The sequence below is a fragment of the Thalassophryne amazonica genome, chromosome 22 (genome assembly GCF_902500255.1).
Source record: "Thalassophryne amazonica chromosome 22, fThaAma1.1, whole genome shotgun sequence".
NCBI lineage: Eukaryota > Metazoa > Chordata > Actinopteri > Batrachoidiformes > Batrachoididae > Thalassophryne > Thalassophryne amazonica.
The window spans coordinates 31,754,899-31,778,523 of NC_047124.1; the positions used below are offsets into that span (position 1 = coordinate 31,754,899).

Genomic DNA, 23,625 nt, shown 5'->3' on the forward strand with positions numbered 1-23,625 from the left:
TCAAAGAACTCCTGTTTTCAATTTTTTCCCTCTTCACAAACTTTTTTTTTTTAATTTAACATTCTCCATTTTCTCTGATTTTCAATGTTCAACATTTTCCCCACATGATGGACAGAATGTGACTTTGTGCTTTCTGCAGATGTACTTCTTGCACCTTGCACAACAGGTACTTGTTTTATTGTCATCTTGACAGGGGCAGACTTGGCATCTTTTACGTTTCTTTGCACCTGTATCCAAAGGATCCATTGTGGGTTGGTCAGATGCCCTTCCCTGGACCTTTACAATGAAAGCTGCAGCTGCTGGGGATTGAGCTGGCCTGGGCCGGTTCTGGATCTTGGGAGTGACGAGTGCTTTGCCTAGTTCTTCCAGGAAAAGTCAACATCTGTACAGTTTGCCGGCATTCCACTGCTGGTTAATCTCAATCCACAGCACATAGGCATTGTACGCAGACACGTCCACAATGTTGTAGAAAACCACCAAGGGCCAACGTACAGTCTTTCGCTGGCAGCTATATGTTGCGGTGACTTTGTCAAGCTTGTCAACTCCTCCTTTGGTGGAGTTGTAATCCAGGATCATCTGCGGCTTCATGTCCTCTCTCGTGCTGAGATGCATCTTTGTGCATTGTGCTCATCACAACAACATTCTTGTTTCTCTTTGGACAGTAAGAAACAAGTGTTTTTTTTTTTTCTATGAAAGCAAATTTTGAGGAATGCAGAGGTCTTCCTTGCATCTCCAGAATCTCACGAGGAAGTTCTGGCTTATTTTTTCTGACTGTTCCCAACATAGACAGCTTTCTCTCCTGAAGTTCATCTCCAAGACGGTAGGAGGTAAAGAAGTTGTCACATGTTATGTTATGACCTTGCAGCCCTTAAGTCATCTCCAATACCACACGCATTCCCTGATTCTTCTCAGGTGCTCCTCCAGGTGGCTTTTCAGTATATATTTGCAGGTTCCATGCATAACTGGATTTTGCATCACAGGTTGCCCATATTTTGATGCCATATTTCGCAGGCTTGTTTGACATATACTGTCGGAAAGGACATCGTCCTCTGAATGGAATGAGGTGCTCATCGACAGTGACAATGGGGCCAGAATTATACAATAAAGGCAGGATTTCAACCCATTTATCCCAGACATCTCTGATCGCTGGAAGCTTGTCTTTCTCTCGTCAAACAGCTCTGGTGTCACGGTTGTCAAATCTGATCACACGAGAGATCATGTGAAATGTCTCCAAAGACGTTGCACGGAAGATTGGCCTTCCATTCTCTTCATTCCATAAACTTGCAGTTGCTTCACCCTTTGACCTGTATACTCCAGCTAACACCAGAATTCCAATGTAAGCATGCAAGTCAATTGGATCCAGTGGCTTCCATTTCTCTTGAAAAACATTCCTCCCCTCCAAGTCCGTCATGTTGAGGATTATCTTCTCTATGGGTGGGGATATGAAGAGCTGAAATGCTGATTCAGTATCATCAATTCTTGTTACAGCAAATCTTCCTCGGACCAGGAGTAATTTTGATAACATTAGAAGATGACAATCTGCCTTGAATTTGGTGTGGTGATGTTGACCATTTTATTTTACCATCTTTAGATGTCCACGTCCCCTGTGTGGGGACAATAGCATTGTCGTCTGGCTTTGAAGGATCCTCCGTCTCTGAAATCTCTTCCTCTGCATCATATCCCAGTTCATAAGCTTCGTCTGGAGCTCATTTTTGGTGTATTTCTCAAAAAAAGGGCATGGAAACAATGACAAGAACAGGTAAGAGAAAGTTCCTCTTCCACCACACCTGGTTCTGAATTGCTATTCAGAGCAATGAAAATAAAGTAGATCAAAGACACTTGTTTATTTTGGATTTGAACACTCACTTTGTGTCTGAGGCAAAATGACCCGCAGCATCAGCTTTGTCCACAAACTCTGTGCAGACACTCCACAGCACATCAAAGTGTTCAGATTTTACACAGCAGTTCATGACCCTAGATGAGGAAAAGTCATAAAATTTCATGGGAAAAAAGTGAGGATAACCTGCACTTTGGCCAACACAAAAATTGAAATGGGTCAAATTGACCCGCAACATAATACAAGGGTTTTAAAAAGTCGTGCAGAAGCTTCAATTCAATTTCACTTCAATGTTCAATTTTTTGGTCATTTTTTTTATTTGTATGCATGCTTAACAGGGACTTTTCTGACTTTCTCAAAGTCGGAATGCAAGCTTGAGCAGAAAGCTCAAACTGCCAGTCACTCTGGTACTGCCACGTTCCACTCTAATGGTTGCACTTACATATCAAATCAATTTTATTTATATAGCGCCAAATCACAGCAAACAGTTGCCCCAAGGCACTTTATATTGTAAGGCAAAAGCCATACAATAATTACAGAAAAACCCCAACGGTCAAACGACCCCCTATGAGCAAGCACTTGGCGACGGGGGAAGGAAAAACTCCCTTTTAACAGGAAGGAACCTCCAGCAGAACCAGGCTCAGGGAGGGGCAGTCTTCTGCTGGGAATGGTTGGGACTGAGGGGAGAGAATCAGGAAAAAGACATGCAGTGGAAGAGAGCAGAGATCAATCACCAATGATGAAAGGCAGAGTGGTGCAGACAAAAAGAGGTGAATAAAAAGAAACACTGGGTGCATCATGGGAACCCCCCCCCCCCAGCAGTCTAAGTCTATAGCAGCATAACTAAGGGATGGTTCAGGGTCACCTGATCCAGCCCTAACTATAAGCTTTTTCACAAAGGAAAGTTTTAAGCTTAATCTTAAAAGTACGTAGAGAGGGTGTCTGTCTCCCTACTCTGAATTGGGAGGTGGTTCCACAGGAGAGGAGCCTGAAAGCTGAAGGCTCTGCCTCCCATTCTACTCTTACAAACCCTAGGAACTACAAGTAAGCCTGCAGTCTGAGAGCGAAGCGCTCTATTGGGGTGATATGGTACTAAGCATATAAGCATATGTTTCTGACATATGAAACATAAGAACAGGTACATAAGAAAAGGTGGCCTAATGAGTTGTAAATTATGCCAGCATTGCCATTTGGCACACTCCAATCAGAATAGGAGGTGGGCGAAAAGGCTGGGTTTTTGAGTGTTAAACATCTAGAGCAGGTAACAAAATACAACCCCAATTCCAGTGAAGTTGGGACATTGTGTAAAATGTAAATAAAAACAGAATACGATGATTTGCAAATCCTCTTCAACCTATATTCAACCACTGTGTTACATCACCTTTCCTACTCACAACACTCAATAAGCCTATGGGAACTGACGACATTCATGATTGGGTATAAAAGGAGCATCCCAAAAGTCTCAGCCATTCACAAGCAAAGATGGGGTGAGGATCACCACTTTGTGAACAACTGCATGAAAAAATAGTCTAACAGGTTAAGAGCAATGTTTCTCAACGTTCAATTGCAAGGACTTTAGGGATTCCATCATCTACAGTCCATAATATAATCAGAAGATTCAAAGAATCTGGAGAACTTTCTACATGTAAGTGGCAAAGCCGAAAACCAACATTGGATGCCTGTGACCTTCGATCCCTCAGGTGGTACTGCATTAAAAACCAACATTATTGTGTCTTACCGGATGGGCTCAGGAACACTACAGAAAACCATTGTCAGTTAACACATTTTATCGCTACATCTACAAGTGCAAGTTAAAACTCTACCATGCAAAGTGAAAGCCATACATCATCAACATCCAGAAAGGCCACCACCTTCTCTGGGCCCAAGCTCATTTGAAATGGACAGACGCAAAGTGGAAAAGTGTGCTGTGGTCTGATGAGTCCACATTTCAAATTGTTTTTGGAAATCATCGACGCCATATCCATCCCCACTCTTTTCCTCCAAAAGAGGAAGAAGACCATCCAGATTGTTACCAGTGCAAAGTTCAAAAGCCAGCATCTGTGATGGTATGGGGGTGAGTTAGTTCCCATGGCATGGACAACTTACACCAACGGGCCGTTGGGCCTATGTAGAACTTCTTACTTCTGTCCTTAAATGTCTCCAAGAACGAGTGGAGGCAGTTGGAGTGTGTGGAGCTCCAGACAGTCAAAGCTTGGCTAATTGCGCCACCATTATGATGTAATTATTTATGTATTCAGGAATTAAACAAAACATAGGAATTATTTCCTGACTTTATTCTGACATAGTACTTCTCCTGGGTTCTGTCAAAATTCATTGTCATACTTATGGGTTTTGGTCCATTTTTAGAGAAAATAATATAAATTTTGCGTTGTTGCTGTACTCCTCACTCATGCAACAAACACTTCTGCTTTTTTTTTTCTGTCTGTATCTATGCTGTAATAACAGCAGCCTCAGCCCTCACATCATCTCCATGTGCTGCAGCGCACAAACACACTCAAAGTTGAAATGCGGAGGCGTGGGGGCAGAACTTGTTGAATGCAGGCAGATTGTTTTCCATCATAACGCCAGCGTTGTGCTGCCTGCGCTGGTGAGGACACCACACCTGTCAGTCTGTCTTTGACAAATAAATTGTATGGCTTTACTCGGGTGTTCTGAAAGTGACTAATGTCTGTGGGCGGGTGAAAACAAATCCCAATTATACCAAGTTGGAGAAGTGACAGTGTTTTTTTGTTTTTTTTGTCGCTTTGTTCATCGACTGCAGTGAGTTTGATCAGTAAAGGTACGTCTGTCATTAACTCCTCCCTTCTTAAATCCTGATAATCAATACATGTTAATATGAAAGAAGTGATAGGAAAGGGATGATGCTCTTCAGGCTAAAGAATGACAGTCCAGGTCTTTAGGGTTCTGGTGCTCCATGTCTTACTGTTTGGTTGTGACCAGTGAGGCAGTAACTGGGTGTGTTTTGGAAGAAGGACCAGTAGGTACCAGGAACCAAGACTTGGACCTTCCTTCTCCTGTAAAGACATTGTCAGTCCACCACCTCTGTCCAGTAGGGCTGTCCTCGATGTCGTCACAGTCTATGTACGCATTCATAGATGTTTTCTGATACAGTGTCACTACAAGCGGCTGCATATCCATACCTTCACACACTGATTTGATGACACATAGTACCATGAACCTCCTCATTCTCCCTGATTAAAATGTCACACACAGTGCACCACTTCAGGTGCGTCGTCTCCCCACAGTTGGATCCAGGGGGCGCTAATGGAAGGTAGCGTTTTAGCCACCTGCACTAGGGCAAGGTTCGTGGAACTCTCCTCCTATAGGCACAGAACTGACGTATTTCAGATTAGCGTCATATTTGGTAAATGGACTGCTTTGTTACAGCGCTTTTCCTTCTATATCAAAACCTCAAAGCGCTTTACAGTAATGCCTCACATTCACACACACACCAATGTCAGGGTGCCATCATGCACGGCGCTCGCTACACACCTGGAGTAAGTTGGGGATTAAGGACCTTGCCCAAGGGCCCTTCATGATTTTCTGGCCCAACTTGGATATGAACGAGGGTCCTCTGGTCTCAAACCCACTGCTTACCCACTCATCCATGAGCTTTAGGAAAGATTAGATGTCCAGGGACAACTCCATAAGTTCTTTCGAGTCCTCTTTCAATCTCGGATGCGGAGCAGACAGCAACACGAATGTCACTGTACATTGCTTCACCATGACAAGTGCCTCAACTGGCAACTGCGAAACTTTTTGGAGTTTGGGTCTTAGTGTTGATCCAGAACAGTCACAAATCCAGACACTAGATGTCCTCACTCAGCTTTTTAAGTGCTGTAATCAGGGCATCCATCGATTTCCCCAAAGATTAATGATGTGGAGTCAGTGATCCTACCCAACATCCAGTCCATGCTTGCATGGAACAGAGTAGAATCAGAACCAGAATAGCTTTTATTTGCCAAGTATCCACAGAATACAGGGAAGTTTGAGCTGCACCGAAGTCAAACATGGGAAACCTCACCTGGTCCAGACACGGAAAGGATTGACAGGTTGACAGCTCTTTCTCGATTCTGTTGGTGGTGGTGCATGGCCGTTCTTAGTTGGTGGAGTGATTTATCTGGTTAATTCCGATCATGAATGAGACTCCGGCATGCAAGCTAGTTATGCAGCTCCGTGCGGTCACGTCAAATTCTTTGATGGACATGTGTCGTTAATAACAGGTCTGTGATGCCTTTAGATGTCCGGGCATGCACGCACACCACATTGATCGGATTAGCGTGTGCCTACCCTTCACCAAGAGGTACGGGTAACCCGATGAATGCCACTCTTGAAGGGGATTGGAGATTGCAGTTATTTCCCATGAACAAGAAATTCTGAGTTAGCGCGGGTCTTAAGCTCACATTGATTAAGTCCTTGTCAGAATGCGTCTCTGAACAAAACAACTCACTGAGAAGATGTCAGACCAACCAATACTCGTAATACCTGTATGTACACCATCTATGATGTTTAGCAATGTTTACCATTAATTCTCTGGATGTCCCATGGAGCAGCCTGGTCAGTGGTATCAAATGGTTTTCAAATGGTTGAGGAATGCAACAAGTTGGGACACTTACACAAATGGAATCCCCAAGTTCAGAAGAACAGAGCAAACAAACATGGTGCCAAGATTTTGAAACAGACACCAGGAGAATGGCTCACATCTGGAGCCAGCAGAACCAGAAAGCCGAGGGCCGTGATTCGATGCCTGGACTTGTCGGTAGATTTTGCCTGAGGATGGGGAGCAGGCGATGATAATGATGATCATGATGGGAAACTTGCAATTAAACTAAGAAATTCATGGTCATTTATTGCCAGTCATGTTTCTCATTGTAAGACGGTCACTCAGATTTCTCCTCTGGTTTTTGGTCCACCATCTCTTCTTGATACAAAACATGCATGCAGCCGAGGAAAGCCAGCAGTTTTCCTCCAAAATCTATCCTGCTGATACAAAATGTAAATAGGGTGGAGACTCATGCAGAGGCTATTCATTTTCTTGGCACTGCTTTCATTTGCGGATTGGAATAATCCTGATGAAGTAATGATTTATTGGTTTAATTGCATCAAGCAGAACTTTTAATTACTAAAAATGACAGAAATTAATTAAACTGCGGTGGCGGACACGTTTTTGCCAAGCGCTTTAGCAGCAGTTATGGAAGACTGGTTTTCTGTGATGTCATCAACGAGGTAGGACAGACCGAGCGCCACTTCAACCCCGCTGCCAGGAGATGCTTAACCACAGTTCTGTAGCTAAGCAACCTAGAAACAGGGACAAGATGTGGTCAGCTGAAGAGGCAGAAGTCAATAACTGCTCAGCTAAGAGGTTTGGCGTGCTGGCTGACACTCTGTACTGGCACGGGTGCACAGACAGCTACACAATGCATGTGGAGACGTACATTTTATTGGCTTTGCTGTAGTGGCTTTTGTTATGTTCTTCTTTTGGTTGCTCCTGTTACGGGTCACCACAGCAGTTCTTCTGTCTCCATCCTGTCCTGTCCTGTCTTTCGTCATCTTCTTCGGTCACACCAACCACCTCCATGTCCTCCCTTGCCACACCTATAAACTACTGCTTCTCCTCCTACACAGCAGCTCCATCTTCAACGTCCTCTTCCTGGTATCCCCTCCATCCCTCCTCTCCCTCATACCCAAACATTTCAGTCTCACCTCTCTCGCTTTGTCTACAAGCCATCCTACCTGTCCTGTCCCTCTGACCTGATCACTCTTAATCCCGTCCATCCTCATCACCCCCAATTCCATTCAGTTTATTTAGTTTATATAACGGCAAATCACAAGTAAGGTCTAACCTTACCAACCCCTACAGCAAGCACACAGGCGACAGTGGTAAGAAAATAACTCCCTCTGATGATTTGAGGAAGATGATTTGGGTTTGGAGAATCTGGCCTAATGGTGCAACCATCACTATTTTGGCCTTGTCAAAGTCACACACACATGTTTATGTATTCCCAGTTTTCCTGCTTCCAACACAGGACAATTCAATTTATTTGTCAATTCAATTCAGTTTCACCCCCGTGGAAAATGGTGACATTTTCATCCCTGCTTCCTCCAGCTCCGCCTCCTGTCTTTATGTCAGTATTACCACCTCTGTGTCGTCCACCATAGCAGGCCTCACGACAGTCTTGTGAACTTTCACTCTTGCACATCATCACACAAAACTCCTGCCACCTTTCTCCACTCTGCCTCCACTTTCTCCATAGCCTTTCTAAGACACTTTTCATTCACTGTTCAGGTCTACTATTTGGAACCGTGCCATTCCACCGTGCACAGTCTCATTCAAACACATGAAAGTCTGTCTGATTTTCATTCCCTTTCACTCCAGAGCATATCTGCATCTTTCCATGCTTGTGTCAACCTGCTTTCTACTCTCACTATAGATCACAGTGTCATCTGCAAACACCATAATCCGTGGAGACTCCTGGTTGACGTCATCACTCAGCTTTTTCAGAGGAGTGTGCTCTGAAAGCGTTCTTGATTCCACCTCCCTAATTCCAACTACACATCTTGCAGTCACACAGTCATGATGCATATCTTGCACCACCCTGACATACTAGTCCACTTCCTTGTGCAATACCACAGCTCTTCTCTTGGCACCCTGTGGTAGGTTTTCGCTAAATCCACAGATACACAATGCAACTCCATCTGGCCTCTTCTATACTTCATCAACACTCTCAGCACAAACTCTTTCTCCGCAGGAAATCATATTAGTGCTCACAGATCTTCAGCTCTTTCCTCAGTGTACTGTAGCTTCCAACATAACTTCATTCTTTAGCTGAAGAACTTTATTCCTCTGTAGTTACTGCAGCTCTAGTCTTAAAATCTGTACCACTCTCCTCACTTTCCAAGATTTTATTCAACTGTCTGGTTAAAAATGCCACTGCCATCTCTCCTAAACATTGACATATAATCTGGACAAACTGCATTTCAGTTTCCGTCCTCTTCATCGCTGCCCTCATCCAGTCGTATTTCTGGATTTACTCTATGTACGTCATCCATCCTTCTCTTTTTCTCATTTTATTTGTTGATCATCTGCTCACAGTGCTTTCACCGTCTCTACATGCTCTCCTCGCTTGCCAGCACATTTTTGTCTGCATCCTTTTAACACCTTAACTTGCTGCACATGTTTTCCAGCATGGTCCCCCTGTCTGGCCAATCAGTTCAGCTTCTTTCTTTTTTATATCCATCCTTAGTGTCCAACTTCACTTCTAACTCAAAATATTCCTTTTCTGCTTTCTTCATCACTCTGTTTTTATATAACAGATGCTTGGGTACGGCTTTTATTATGTTCTTTAGAGTTTTCCCTAAATGTATCCGTGGTACAGTGGAATAAATGAAGGGATAAGTTCCAATGCACAGCAACTCAGTTTTTAAAAACTTCATAATTTCCTCACTGCTTTGTCCCAGATTGTTGGCACCAGGGGTCAGCACGTCAAACCCATGAGGTCTACACATTCTCAGGCCACCTCCTTATCCACTATCTTCTTCTTCTTCTTCTTCTTTTTTTTTTTTACAGTACCCCTTCAGACACTGTTGACAGTATTTTCTGTTGCAAAATTTGCTTGATTCAGCTTTAGATTTTGTTGCAGCCTCACTCCCTCTCACACTTTCTATTGTTGTTTGTTCTCACTCATTCAATTCAATTACACTCATTTCACTCACACGTTTCCAGTTGTTTTTTTTTAAGTGTTCTTTCCTTTGTTCAATCTCTTTTCCATGTTGATGAAATTAACCGCAAGGGGGTCACTCAGGTCTGCTTTTAAAAAGCAGAATAAGCAAAATCTGTCATTTTTCTCCTTAACTGGATCTCGTCTATGTTTATCCTCATCAGTACTGATGTCTACCTTAACGAGAGACAACATGAGGTCTTTTTGAGGGCGGGGGACCCACACCAAGCCCCTAACCCTATTAACCCCTGAGTGGATCCAAATGATGACAAATAGACAACGTGGTGATTGGGAACTCAATTTGGAGGTCGGACAGAGTAATTCATACTGTGGAAGTGGCATTATGCTCTCTGTGTGTGATTAGAGGGAAGTAATGGACACGCGAAATATGAGCGAATCAAACACTTAAAGGACTTCTTATTCTCAGTCTAGATTAATTTTTTTTGTAAAAGCGTAACTAATGTTGCTCCCAATTTCTTCTTCTTGGGTTGATTGCCAAACAAAATCTGTAAAACTAATTTCTTACTTAAAAATCCATTCAAAAGTTATACTTTTATTGTTTTGAAACACATTTAGGTTTGTTTTTGCACATAAAACACATTATTTGTATTCATCTAACATCAGTTATACCAGCCAAACTTTGTTTTCATTCAGTGAGCTTCATCTGGCTGATCTACAGCACACGTCCAACTCTATTTGCAAGTCACACGGCAGGTAATCTCAGCACCAAGTTGGGAGCAGAGTGCAAATGCATTGCATTTAGTCTTTTAATTAATCATGGGTGTGTTTTTGGGCACACACCAGAATATCATGTGTCATTGTCTCTACGAGTCATGAACAGGAATCTGGCCCATTACAGGTTAATTGGTGGGGAGAAGTGAGAGGTTTTCTGGTGAGCATTTTTTAATTTTTCGACATTTTTTATGACTTATACTGTGGAAAATGCACTATGCTTAGGGGAGGTGATGGTCTAGTGGTTAAGCATTGGGCTTGAGACCAGAGGATCCTCTGTTCAAATCCCAGCCTGACCGGAAAATCACTAAGGGCCCTTGGGCAAGGTCCTTAATCCCCAAGTTGCTCCTGGTGTGTAGTGAGCCCCTTGTATGGCAGCAGCCACACATCAGCGTGAATGTGAGGCATTATTGTAAAGCGCTTTGAGTGTCTGATGCAGATGGAAGAGCAGTATATAAATGCAGTCCATTTACCATTTCGTTCATTTATGGTACCGAAATGTACAGAATTTCTAATTAGGGAATAACCCTGTTGTATCTGATGATTTGCGGACGTTAATGCTGGATTTTACGGCTATTTGCGAGCGTACTCCAGCATTAACATCCGCAAATCGTCAGATGCAACAGGGTTATTCCCATTCTAATCCAATTCCATCGTTTGAACAGTTTATTTTTGTGTAAGTAATTCGGTCGGTGAAGCTTACTGAAGCAACAGCACTGTCACTCCAGCGCCATTATTGACATCTCCGTAGCAAAGCGGTCAGGGCGTGGAATAATACATCAAATGTGAAATGGTCAAATATTTTGCCACAGTCAAATTGATATTTTATGGTCAGAAATCTCACACAATTAACCAATCAGATTTGCGAAACAAATGTAATTGGATTAGAATGTTGTTTTATAGAAGTTAAAATAGTATCTGCTGAGGAAAGACTTGCTCATTCCTTTGACAGTTTGATCCTAGGGATCCAAGGGGACACTGTCCTTTGACCCTGCCTCTGTTGTCTGTGGGTCTGCTTGTGCATCTCTCTTGTTCACAGTGATTGTTTGGTTGCTGTGCACATTTCTGGATGTGTCTCTGCAGTTTATTCCATTCTGCCGACATGCCGCGTCCCGAACACAGATCTACAGTACTAACGTTATTTTATTGCACAGCTCTACATTGGTACAGCAGGAGGTGAGGTAGTAACGGTCAGTCTGTTAATTTGAAAAGTGGACTGTCAGGCACCTTCTGTTGGTATAACGCATGCATATTGTATGAACATCCCAACATCGACCTCAGTACATCGCCGGCTTACAGTCAGTATGGTCTTTGATGAGTGTAGCAGTCACCATAAACCCATCTGAATATCTCGCCGCCTTCAAAATGTGCTGACTTATGCAGTCTGATGCCTGAAAGAAGGGATTGTATTAAATGATATAGGGACACCTTGAGGAGGAGGACAGACAGTAAGAAGGAGCAAGCAGGTAATCTGTTCTGCTTTATTACATGTTAAATGGGACACATTCAGACTCTCATATCATTTCTGCCCCTCCTCTCAACCTCCATCCCCCCCCCCCCCCCTTCACGCCTCTTCACGCCTTAAGGAAAACCTGCGCTGGGAGCCACAGGAGTTATCGTGGGAAGGCGTTTCTCTTCCCCCTCTATATTTGCTATTTCTTCGTTATACCTCCTCATTTTCACACCTTCTGTTTTTTTTTTATGCTGCATGTACAACAACTAAACTGTGGACGTGTAAAAGCAATTAAGAACTGGGACAACAGAGCCTTTGCCAACTGTGCAGACAAGACAGTGCCAGTAGTCTCATTTCGCCCGATCACTTTGTCTTTTCCCTTTTTGCAGATATGCGAATGGAAAGCATTGGGATTGGGCTTCAGTATGCTCTGGCACCAAGAAGCTCCATTTCATCAGGAATGGTACCATGAGTGCAAGTAAAGGGAAATGATGAAGAGTTTTCGGCAACTTGATGACCTAATGAATTACGACATTTGCACACACTTTTCTTAAAATATTTGAGTCCAGCATCACCTGGAAGCTCCCTGCAACATTTCTAAACCTGCATCACCATTGTCTGGTGGTCAGATTGAAATGCAAATGTGTCACAATGGGATCCAGGCTTAAGACTGTTTGAGTGAAGACGGTGAGCAGACGTTAATATAAGAGTAGAATAACTTGGTATATCTTATCTTACAATATTGATCATATTTAATGTAGTTCATATTTACAGGTTTGTTTGCCGCCACATTCAGTGGATTGCAGTCAATTTTTGCGAGTTACCAGTGATACATGTCACAGTGTTTAACTACACATAAATATAGATTTATATAACGGCTGAGTGGATCCTTTGATGGTCATTTGATTGGTGCTTTGTATGTCATGTGACATGGATTCTACCTCCCATTTGTGTTGCATTGCATTTAAGAGTAGTTTGGTTCCATTTAGCGTGCAAATTTGGTTCCATACGTTCGGTACCATTGCACTCTGCACACACAAAACAAATCCACAGCGCTGTAAGCCGTCTGGAGGCAGAGCTGTTAGGAGGAAGTTAGAATGAAAAGCTGGACTAATTGCTAACGTTATTTTTTTTTCACTGCACTGAGGAAGTACACAGTCCCTTTTTTTTTTTTTTAGGAAGTAAGCACGCACAAGCACCATACCACTTGTGCGAGCGCGCATGCACACACGCGGGATGATTTGATTGAGCTAATTGGCCTCCTATTTGAAGTTCGTGTTGGACTTTAGCAGTGGAACACCAAAATGTAAGTCCCTTTTGTGTTGTTTATAAGTTAATAAAATATCAAATGACAAGGATCTGTTTTAGCTGTTATATAAAACAAATAGTGAGTATTTTTACATTCTTTCAATGGAACGAATATTTAATGAGGTGAAAGCTGGAACATACCATTTCCAGCTTTCACCTCATTAAATATTCGTACCATTGAACTCATAAACATTCATTATTTGTATAATAGTCAGTGTAATGTGGATGAAGGCGTGTCTTTGTTGTATACATTTCTCCCTCTTTCACATCAGTTTACCTCCTGTTGGTCTCTTGTCTATCTGTTTTGTAATTTATGACACTGAGTGCTTGTGTGTGTGGTTGGATGTTTTTATGGAGACCTTTAGAGCTCATGATGACACAAGGCGAGACCCCTCAATGAGTCTTTAGATTTACTGTCCCTGAGGCACACGGTCCAAATAACAGCATCTGTTTCAACGTCTGTGTTTGTGTCAGTGTCGCGTACCACGTGGAGTTTTATTAAATACCTCGTGAGCCACTGGGAGGGAATAACAGGCAGTGGAAGGTTAACGAAAGGTGAGAAGATCCTGAGGGACAGTTGGAAATGTTTAGTTATACGACCTATAGTTGTGTAGGTGTACGTTTACGATATTACCCGGTGACGCTTGCACTGACCATATGGGGGACAATTGTAGACCTGTACTTGGAAGATAAATCCCGTTATGTATCAATATCTGTCTTTTCACTGCACACATAAAGCATTTGATTGTTTTACTAGTCAGGTTACGTGGAACCTGACAGACTCTCATATATTTAATTAAATATATTTATAATCTGACTGGGTTTCCTCGTGGAAGAGAATCTACGTTATATTTCATAGAATTTCGAGTGTTTTTCTCTGAATTCAACACAAACATCCGACTGTGTACCTTTTTATTTGGGCCGTTTGTGCAAGCTGTTGATTGGCATAGTCGTGCAGCGAGGCCGTGTTCGTACAAATATAATTACGTTCCAGTGATGTCTCCAGCTAAATTCTCTCTGTTTAGCTGATTTTCATAACCACGCTCAGAATATTTGGTGATTCGTGAGATCCCAAATACAAATTAAAAACTAAAAGGTTCTGTTGTCAGATGGTATTGATAGTTAGTGATTTAAAAATAATAATTTGCTTCAGTATAGTGTAATATAGAGTCTTAAATATCGAATCATTTGTGGTAAAGAGATGTGCATATCTTATGTGAGGTACCCTCGATCTTTAAAAAGGAATTCTTGGGGGGTGAACTGTCACATGGTTTAAAACTTCAACTAGTCGATGATCACTTTAAAACTGACTTTTTTTTTTTTTTAATCCCATTTGTTGTCTCTGTGGGATCATGTATTTGTCTTTGAAAATTCGTCCTCCTCCTTCGTCCTTCCAAGCTACAACGGCATAATATTGGTGGGAAAAGTGACGTTGCAAGAAAAAAAATACAACCATATATATCCATAAAAACCATAAAAATCGAGGCATTATTAGCACATAACTTGACTAGATCAATTTGGAAAGACTGAACTATTCTGGAATGATTAGTATGACATTGGAAGGGAATGAATCTACATCGAAATAAAATAATAATAATAATAATGATTACAAAAAATGCTGGGAAAAAATTGCTTTTTACTCAATAAGGGATTCCCGACAAAACATCTTCATCCTTTATCTTCTCTCAATCGCAAAGATAAAAGCCTGGAAAGAGAACAATAGAAGAGTTTTGTAGCACTGTTACTTGTTGTGGGAGAACAGTGGTCCAACTCTTTAGAGTCCTTGAGCACCAGGACCCGAAAAAGTTGGAGGTTAATGAGTTGCCAAAGTTGGTGGTCTTTTGGAGGATCCTTAGGTACCGCCTGAATGACTTTGTCTTAAAGGAACACTTATTTTGGGAGACTCGGATCAGGTAAGGGAACCTGAGCTCTGATATTTTGGCCACGATGCATTTTTCTCAGCATGATCCAGCGAGTAGGTCCCTCTGTGTTGAGGCCAAGGGGACGCATACATCTCATTTGGCTGCTGCAGATAGATGGTTACATTTGAGAGTTGGAGATGAACAGCTGTCTTCCTGGATGATTTCTTTTGGAGATCCATGGTGGACCAAACCTGACTGACCTGAAAAAATTCCACTTGAAAGTTTCAGATTTGGTATTTTGCTGACATGCTAATGAAGAAAAGATGCAAAAAGAAAAAACATCCAAAACCACATTTGTACAGAAACACATCACGAGCTTCCAGCTACCAGTAAAGTATATTCCAGGTGAAAAATGTAATTTTCCAGTGTGCTGCTTTCATGATATTATAAGAATTGGTTCTCCTTAGCTTCAGTGTTTGTGCTTAATGGCATTAGAGCACCTAAAGTAAAATTGATGCATTAAGGACGTACCATCTCTCCATATAGCTGCTACGTGTGTTTGTCAACGGGAAGTTACTGTTCGTCTTAATGACAGATGAGTTGAGGATGTGGCGTGCACGCATGGCAGCATTATTGTCTTTACGATTAACTCAGCCACCGTCCGAGCGTCTTTCCCCACCAAGAGAAACAGAGAGCAAGCAAAAATAAGAAGTGCCGCTCTGAAGCTTCTCATCAAGACGTGCTCTTTATTACTAATCCTCATTCTCTTCCTCCCTTTTCTGCCGCGTGCTCCTTTCTCTTTCACAGAGGCCATTACTGGTGATAAACGCTGTTTCTATCAGCAGGATGCACCTGGCATTAACGCCAACACTTAAGAAAGTAATTAGCAAGTGTGTGTGTGTGTGGCTCTGCTTGTCCCTGCAGATGCCCATAGGCGCTGTAATAAATGAGCACCGGGAGCCATAGGAGCAGGATGACGGCGATTTTTGCTAGCACGGCTGTCATCGTTCAATACCCCGACGCAGATCGGTGGCCTTGTCACGCCTCCTAGCAAATGACGGGATTAAGTCCCAGTGGATCCACAAATGCACGCGGAATATTCTCCAGTTCTAAACAGAAAATTAACCCATTTTTCTCACGATTCATTTGCATTAGCTAGCAAACATTTGAAACGCTGCTAATATAATCCTGGTTTGTTCAAGATCCACAATCAGAGTACATGGGTTTGCAGTCTACGTTCCCTAAATTGGTAAATGAAGCTGTATCTTTATTTAAAGCGACAGTGCACAGGGTTGAGTGTCACCTAGTGGTCAGGTTGCAGATTACATTATGCTGTCACCAATCACGAGTTTGTTTCCCCTTCATGTTTTCGCTTCTTTGGTGACTGGGATCGATACTGTTTTGCCTACTCTTGTGATGAGCAACATGTATGATCCTCCATTTCACAAAAATGAGGGTTTCCAAACTTGTTAGCCTGAACTAGTAACCAGTAGACAGTGAATAGGGGAGTCTTAGATTAGATTAGATTAGATAGAATTTTATTAATCCCTTGTGAAGACTCCCTCAGGCAAATTGAGGCTCCAGCAGCATTGTATAGCAGCACACAGGGTAAGAAGCACACAGAGTATCAAAGTGAAAGTAAAAAACATAATAAGCTACTGACTTACTGTCGACTACTGCTCCTCTCATTCCCATCATCTGTCTTCCTGTTGGTCTTCCACCCCCCGAGTGAGGAGTTGTACAGTCTGATGTCCTGAGGGACACAGGAGTTTTTCAGTCTGTTGGTCCTGCACTTGGGAAGGAGCAGTCTGTGGCTGAAGAAGCTCCTCCGGTTGCTGATGACTGTGTGCAGAGGGTGACTGGCATTGCCCATAATGTCCAGCAGGTTGTCCAGTGTTCTCTTCTCTGCCGCCGTCACCAGAGAGTCCAGCTTCATGCCACAGAGCCAGTCCACCTGATCAGTTTGTCCAGCAATGCTTAAAAAAATACTCAAGACTGAGTAAGTATGTCCCCTTTGGGCTACTGTAGCAACTTGGTGGTGCAACATGGTGACCTCCAAGAGGGGGCGCACTCCTGTGTAGCTATGAAGGACTCATTCTAAGGTTATGAAAACACACCTTTTTTTTCTTTCAGGTCATTGATACACCAATGAACAGATGCTTGTGAATACTATGTTCCATTTTTACTCGTAGGTACCACTAAATCCTCCACAGTGTGGCTTTAAACTGAGACGAGACCAAGTAATTCGTTCCGTCTTTGGCTGCAGAACTCTACGTTGGAAGCGATTAACTCTGTTAGCTACACAAATGGTTGTTGGCGCTCTTTGGGAAATGTCTCTCTCTGAAGCCCTTTTCAGACATCCATGAATCTCATTTATGTTTTTTCCAGTCTTCTCTAACAAACGGGACCATGTGGTGACACACACGCACACCCAAACCACTACCATAACTTCCTGCTGCATTGCACCCTGGGTAATGACCCATGCGACCAATCCCCTACTTTGTAAAGCACGGTGGGGTAATTTCTCACTCTAGGGGGCAAATCAAACATCTGATTGTGACTACGGGGGCTGAGTTTCAGGCCCGGTATTCCTCAGAGAGCTCGGGAGCTGCTGACACGCCAAAACGGTCGCTTTCACACTCATGCTAGGCATGTTTAGCGAGGCAGATGGAGTGTCCTGAGCACTGGTGTGAGCAAAGCGATGACACTACCATTAGCATAATGGCAGCGTGCACGCGTTGTCATTATGGATTTTTATGGCGTTGTGAGAAGACAGACAAAAGCAGTTAATGTGGGGTGAAGCATGAATACTGCTGGTACGTCCTACTGTTTCGCTTGGCTAAAGTGTGAAACTTTGGAATGCAGCTAATGAAAGAGTCATTAAATTCGCAGAGGTTTAGCAGTGACGGCTACCATTAGCAGTGCTAGCATCTGGATGATAACAAACAGGCGCAGCATCTTTCAAACTGTAGCAGACTTCAAGGACAGGCTTGCTTTTGCTAAGCTAGTGAAGTGTAGCCTATAACCAGATCTATTAACATTTGCAAATAACCTTCTAAATGCAAAGATATCAGAGTTAAACAGTGAAAGCAACCAAGCAAACTATGTTGTTGTTGTCGTTTGGCAGCATTGGATGCTTATAGGGAGCCATATGGATTTATTGATATCCAGCAGTCAACAGTCCCACTTCTTAGCTTGTGTTTGAGCGTTTTATCAGATTTTTTATCTATTTTTTTCATGGAAATCCATAATAACTCATTTACTACAATGCTCATACTTGGCATGTCAATAATTTTCATTTGTCATCATTATCACAGTTACAGTGTGACAAAGAAGGTGCAGCACTTTCCAGGCTTAAACTGACAACTAATCAATTTGCTGAAGTATTGATAGATCTCATTTAGCATTTGGCAGAGACTTCAGTGGACTCCTCTTTCTGTTACTCTCTAGAAAACCTTCTGGATTTTCTGATGCGTTGTCCGTGCACATTGGCCGGGAGCTTGGATTGATAATTGACCTTCTCTCCAACATTAGCAGAACACCAAGCTTGAGCTTCTGGTGCTCTAAAATGAGGCCCACATGGAAGTGCCACAGCTTGCAGTCATGAATGACGCTTCAGGCCGACTCCAAAAGCGAGCCAGCTTTACAGCAGAAATAAAGGTTAACATCTAGGTTTTTAAAAAAAAACTTATTTTGGACTCCATAGCTAGTTTCCCCATTTTTGAAAACCCTATGGCAGTGTTTTTTTTAAATAACTCGTTATTTTTAAGTAATTCAAAGCCATAAAGTTATAAATAATTAGGTGTATGGCCTCAATGAGTGTCAGTTGTGTTCCGCAGAGAGTGGTAAGAGTTGTCCAGACTCCAGGGCTCCACTAGAAGTAGTTACTAGCTGCTGTGGATTAGACTGTTTGTCACTTTTGAGCATTTTATTGCAAATATCTAAGATGATATGGCTTTCTGGGTGAATAATTACACTAAGTGACCATCTAAGAAGTCTGTGCTGCAGTATTTCCATTGGTTGAAATTTTGTTATTCAGGTTCTATTCTCACACTAATTAGCAGGTGTCGGTAGCTTGGTGATGCTTGCTACACTCATGGTGGAACTCTTACTGGGTCAGTAAGCTGGCCATGCTTTGTTATACCCACGCTGAGCCACCTGTTTATGAAACCACAAAAATATGCCTTACTGAAACACCTGAACCAAAGTTAGCCTATTAGACTTAGCTTATTTGGGTTTCATTCATCCTGCCCATGTGATGTTGGTCTTGCCCATGCACCAACCTTTTGCCCATTTATGTGGTTGGCTAGGAGTTGGGCGGAGTCTCCTCTGGTGGGGGCACTACCAAGATGGCGGCATTTGTGACGTCAAACCTGCTCTTCTGAAAACCTATTGGTGATGTTGCGGAGGATCTGTCCCTTGTGTATACTGGTAAATGGACTGCATTTCTATAGTGCGTTACAATGATGCACCTTCATCCATTCACACACACACTCACACACTAGCGCACACTAGTGTCAGTGTTCTGTAGTGCAAAGTGCTCCGGTTTCTATGTAACACTGATCCTTGATGTTGGTGTTGTGAGTTGGAATGGTGGCGAACATCAAAAATGGAAGGGGCTGGACATGCTGCGGACTTGATTATAGCAGAGCGGATCCTACAAATGGTTCTCTTAAGACAAACTGACCATCAATATTTTTCACTGGTTTGTCTTCTGTTCTTCTCCTACGATCATCGATTGCCGTCAATCCTCCAGCTTGCACTTCATTTTCTTTGTGTATTTTCATTGTCTCTTAATTTTCTTTCCAATATCAAATCTTTTTTCATTCCCACAGTTACAACTTTGCTCCTTTTTGGACTCGTTACATCTCTGTCCCATAACTCATTCTTTACTCTGTGTTATTATTTCCTGCTACCTTCTTTTACGCCCAATTTTTCCCTTTACCCCCCCCCCCCCCCCCCCCCCCCCCCCACAGGCGCTATGAGGTGCATCCTGTGTGTGCAGACCTGCAGGGCCAGATCTTCAAATGCTACAGGGAGAACGTCAGTAAAACCCTTCTCTGCTCTGACATAGCAGCCCTTTACCAACAATGTGTCAACAACGCTAAACAGGTATGTTGTCAATCAATCATCCTGTCAGTTTTTTCCCCACTTGTGTTTTAATGATGCTGATGTCAAGTCAGAGCCAAATTCTAGATTTTATTTACAAGGAAAAGCTACAGTTTTAAAAAAATATCTGGCTTGACTTTTAGGAATTTCATAATTTTCACACCTTGTGATTTATTTATTATAAAAACTCCTTAAAGAGTAAGCCATTTTTAAGGTTCGATATCACCATAAAGATGACTCCCAGTAGATAGATCCAAATGAGTAACAGGCAAGGTAATTGTTGGCTGTTTAAAATTGGGGGGAAAAAGTGCTAAATTTCCAGATGAGGGTGTATTGTTGCTCCAGAAAATGCTGGCTGGATTATGGGTTAGTTGCAGGTTTTGTTGTCAGCCACACTTCTAGGCAGAACAGTACAACAAAGGGGTGTCTAAAAACAAGATAAAAACACTAAATCTGAGGGAAATTATCTTGCTGCATGGGCGCATAATTTCACTTGGCAAGATGTCTTGAATTAAGTTTGTTAAATCTAGAACGAAGCATTCAAATACTTAAAATAAGAAATCACCTAATTCTTCTAAACCTATTTTTTAATGTTTGGTGAGAACCAAATAATGTATACCAAGATTAAAGAAAAACTTTAGATTTAGAAGTGTTAGATAATTTCTTATTTTAAGTGTTTGAATGCTTCTTTCTAGATTTAACAAACGAATTCAAGACATCTTGTCAAGTGAAATTATCTCCCCATGTAGTAAGATAATTTCCCGCAGATTTAGTGTTTTTATCTTGTTTTTAGACACCCCTTTTTTACAGTGAATACATTTTGTGTAAGTATAACTTCAAAAGAAAACTGGATCAAGCTCGATATACAATGAATGGGGTCTGTGAGAGAGAGAGAGGGAGAGAGAGTGTTTCCACACATAATTGTACTAGATCAGAGTAGAAATCTTTAATATCTTATTGTTTACCAGTGGTTTCATTCTAAAAAACCAAAATAACTTGGTCACACAACTCTGGGGAAAGGATTTTGCACAAATCTAGGTTTGAAACAAAGAGTTTGAGTGAGATGACCAAATGATAAATGTGGTTCACAAGAGTTTCTACATAGAAATGGACTGAATCTGAAAAATAATCAGTTACTTGGTATCTTACTTTTTATACATTAATAGGCATCAAATTCTGCAGAATACACATCAGACTCCAACACCTGAGGCCTTCAGTTGAAAGTCCGGTTTCAGGATTTTTCCTGTCCATCTGTCCACGAGTCTTATAAGCGCGGTATATGGATTTAAATTAAACTTCAAACTGAGAAGATTTTCATGAAGGAAAAAAAATCTAAGAATTTCAGTCTGTTTTGTTTGTTGCTTTTGTTTTTAATAGATGTAGATCATCTTTGTCAGTTCCATGTATAAACTTAGCTGTTGGGCTCTTCAATGCCGAGGTCGACCCTGTTCAATCAGGCAGTCGTTAACAGAAATTGGACTATTACCAGTATTATCTAATACCTACACGCAGCCAGTAGGGTGGTTTTGGGGTGGACGGCTGCTTTTGTAAGCAGATCTCAAGATTATTTCATCAAACATTAAAAACGTGCACATTGGGGTCTTGATACCTTCTCAGTGCCTCTAGACCTGGAGTTCCCTGATGCAGGACAATTTTGGATGAAATTAATTTTCTTGTCACAAATATCGTAATGAGTGGGTCGAGTCCAAAATGTTCAGGCACATATTGCGAGGAAAAAAATAACCTCGCCTTTCCCGTCCAAAGAAAACGACACTGTTTCTCCTCCCCGGCTTTAACTTTGACAGCTGTCTCCGTTACGCAGACATCATTGGGTTTGTGTGCGCGTGTGCACGTGTGTTGGCTTCATATTAAAACTCTAAATGGATTTACTGCACAAACGTGGCCGCGCCTCGCTTTTAGGCGGGAGGATATCATTTGCACTCGGACAGTGGCGCCTGATTAAAGCTTCCTCTGAGCCGCCGGTTTAAACTTTACAGTCCGTTTGTGTAATGCACGCTGACACAGGCGTTCCCGCTACTGTTTTAATCCAATAAGAACATGCAAGTAGGCGCTGCTGGTTGGACACCATCGCCGTCTCCTTTTGCTGCCATGTGCACCTTTTTATGTTTTTTTTTTTCTTTGCTTCGCCCGCCGCGGTCACACACGGTATGGTAATAGTAATGTCACTCAGGTTGGTATTAACTTGATTCCCGCTCTCTCACTTTGCAATATGTAACATCCATTTTTCCCCAAAAGGCTCAATTTACATTCATAGAGCTTTTCTATTAGATTTTTTGGGGGGGGTTTTTTCTTGAATTGCATTGTTTTGCCCCGAATGAGGAAAACTGAGTTTTGTGTTGCGCTCACTCTCGCGGGGTATCAGTATTAGATCTAAAAGTCAGATGCAGGCAGATTTGTCGGCTATACATCATGTAAATGGCACCATGTTTTATTCATGGTGGGCGTTTGTGTGCGCACGTTTAAAAGGAGCTACCTGTAGCCGCGTCGGGATGCGCCGGCAGTCCGGATGCCTTTCTGATCTTGTAAATTGTTTGGAAGCGAGCCTGAGATGATATGGTAATCCGCTTGTGTTTATCACCCGGCGGCAATCACAGCGCACTCCTGTTCGTCTGCGCTTATCTGCCGAAGACTTGCTTTTAAAGTCATTAGGTGCTAAAGAAACAGTTCCGCGATAAGGCTCGAAAGGAATAATATGCAGAATTACACAGCTGCCAAAATAGCGAGAAGGAATCAAGTAGAACTGATATGAGCTGATGCGGCTTTGTGATTATAGCGTTGACACGAGCTTTATCAGAGACAAGCAGGAAGCCGCACGGATAACCGATGTCAAAGGACGTGACTTTGAGCTCTCGAGGTCAAACCATCCAAATGGACACGTCTCTCATCTGCTCACCTTCTGTGACGGTGAGTCTTGTCCATCTCCAGATGGGAAATTCCACCAGAACATGCATCGCCTCCTGAGCTGTCAGAAAGGGATTTCCCAGCATGCATCACTCAAATCATCCAGGATGAAAACCAAATTCTTCCAACTCGTCCGTCCTGGTCTCACTTTTACTGTCAGTTTCAGCTCGAAAACATAATAAATAAATGATGAAAGCTAGTTTTTTTTTTTTATATCAAATGGACTGCATTTATATAGCGCTTTTCTATCTGAATCACAAGCTCAAAGCACTTTACAATGATGCCTCACATTCACCTAGTCATACACACAGACACACACTGATGTCAGGGTGCTGCCATGCGAGGTGCTCACTACACACCGGGAGCAGCTTAGTGATTTTTCAACCTGACGGGGGTTTGAACTAAGGATCCTCTGGTCTCCAGCCTACCGCTTCACCACTAGACCATACCCCCCCCCCCCCCCAATTATTTTAATTATTATAACAAAAGTAAAGGAAATGATAAGCAGATTCCCAGTTCACTCAGGCAGCAGCCGAATGCTTTTGACCAGAGGATCACGGTCTGTTATCGTGACAAACCAGCCTACGGAGACTTCATTTAATTTATATAATGCCAAATCACAGCAAAGCTGCCTCAAGGTGCTTCACACAAGTAAAGTCTAAC

The 23,625-nt window shown here is 42.3% G+C and overlaps 1 protein-coding gene across 3 annotated transcripts in view; it reads left to right on the forward strand.

Moving 5' to 3' along the window:
* Positions 1–23,625, forward strand: part of chchd3a (coiled-coil-helix-coiled-coil-helix domain containing 3a) — a 203,861-nt gene that overhangs the window by 174,461 nt on the left and 5,775 nt on the right. For all 3 annotated transcript variants that reach the window (XM_034163454.1, XM_034163455.1, XM_034163456.1), the window contains exon 8: positions 19,908–20,043. In XM_034163454.1, coding sequence (XP_034019345.1) covers positions 19,908–20,043 — 136 coding nt within the window. The remainder of the gene's footprint in view (positions 1–19,907; positions 20,044–23,625) is intronic.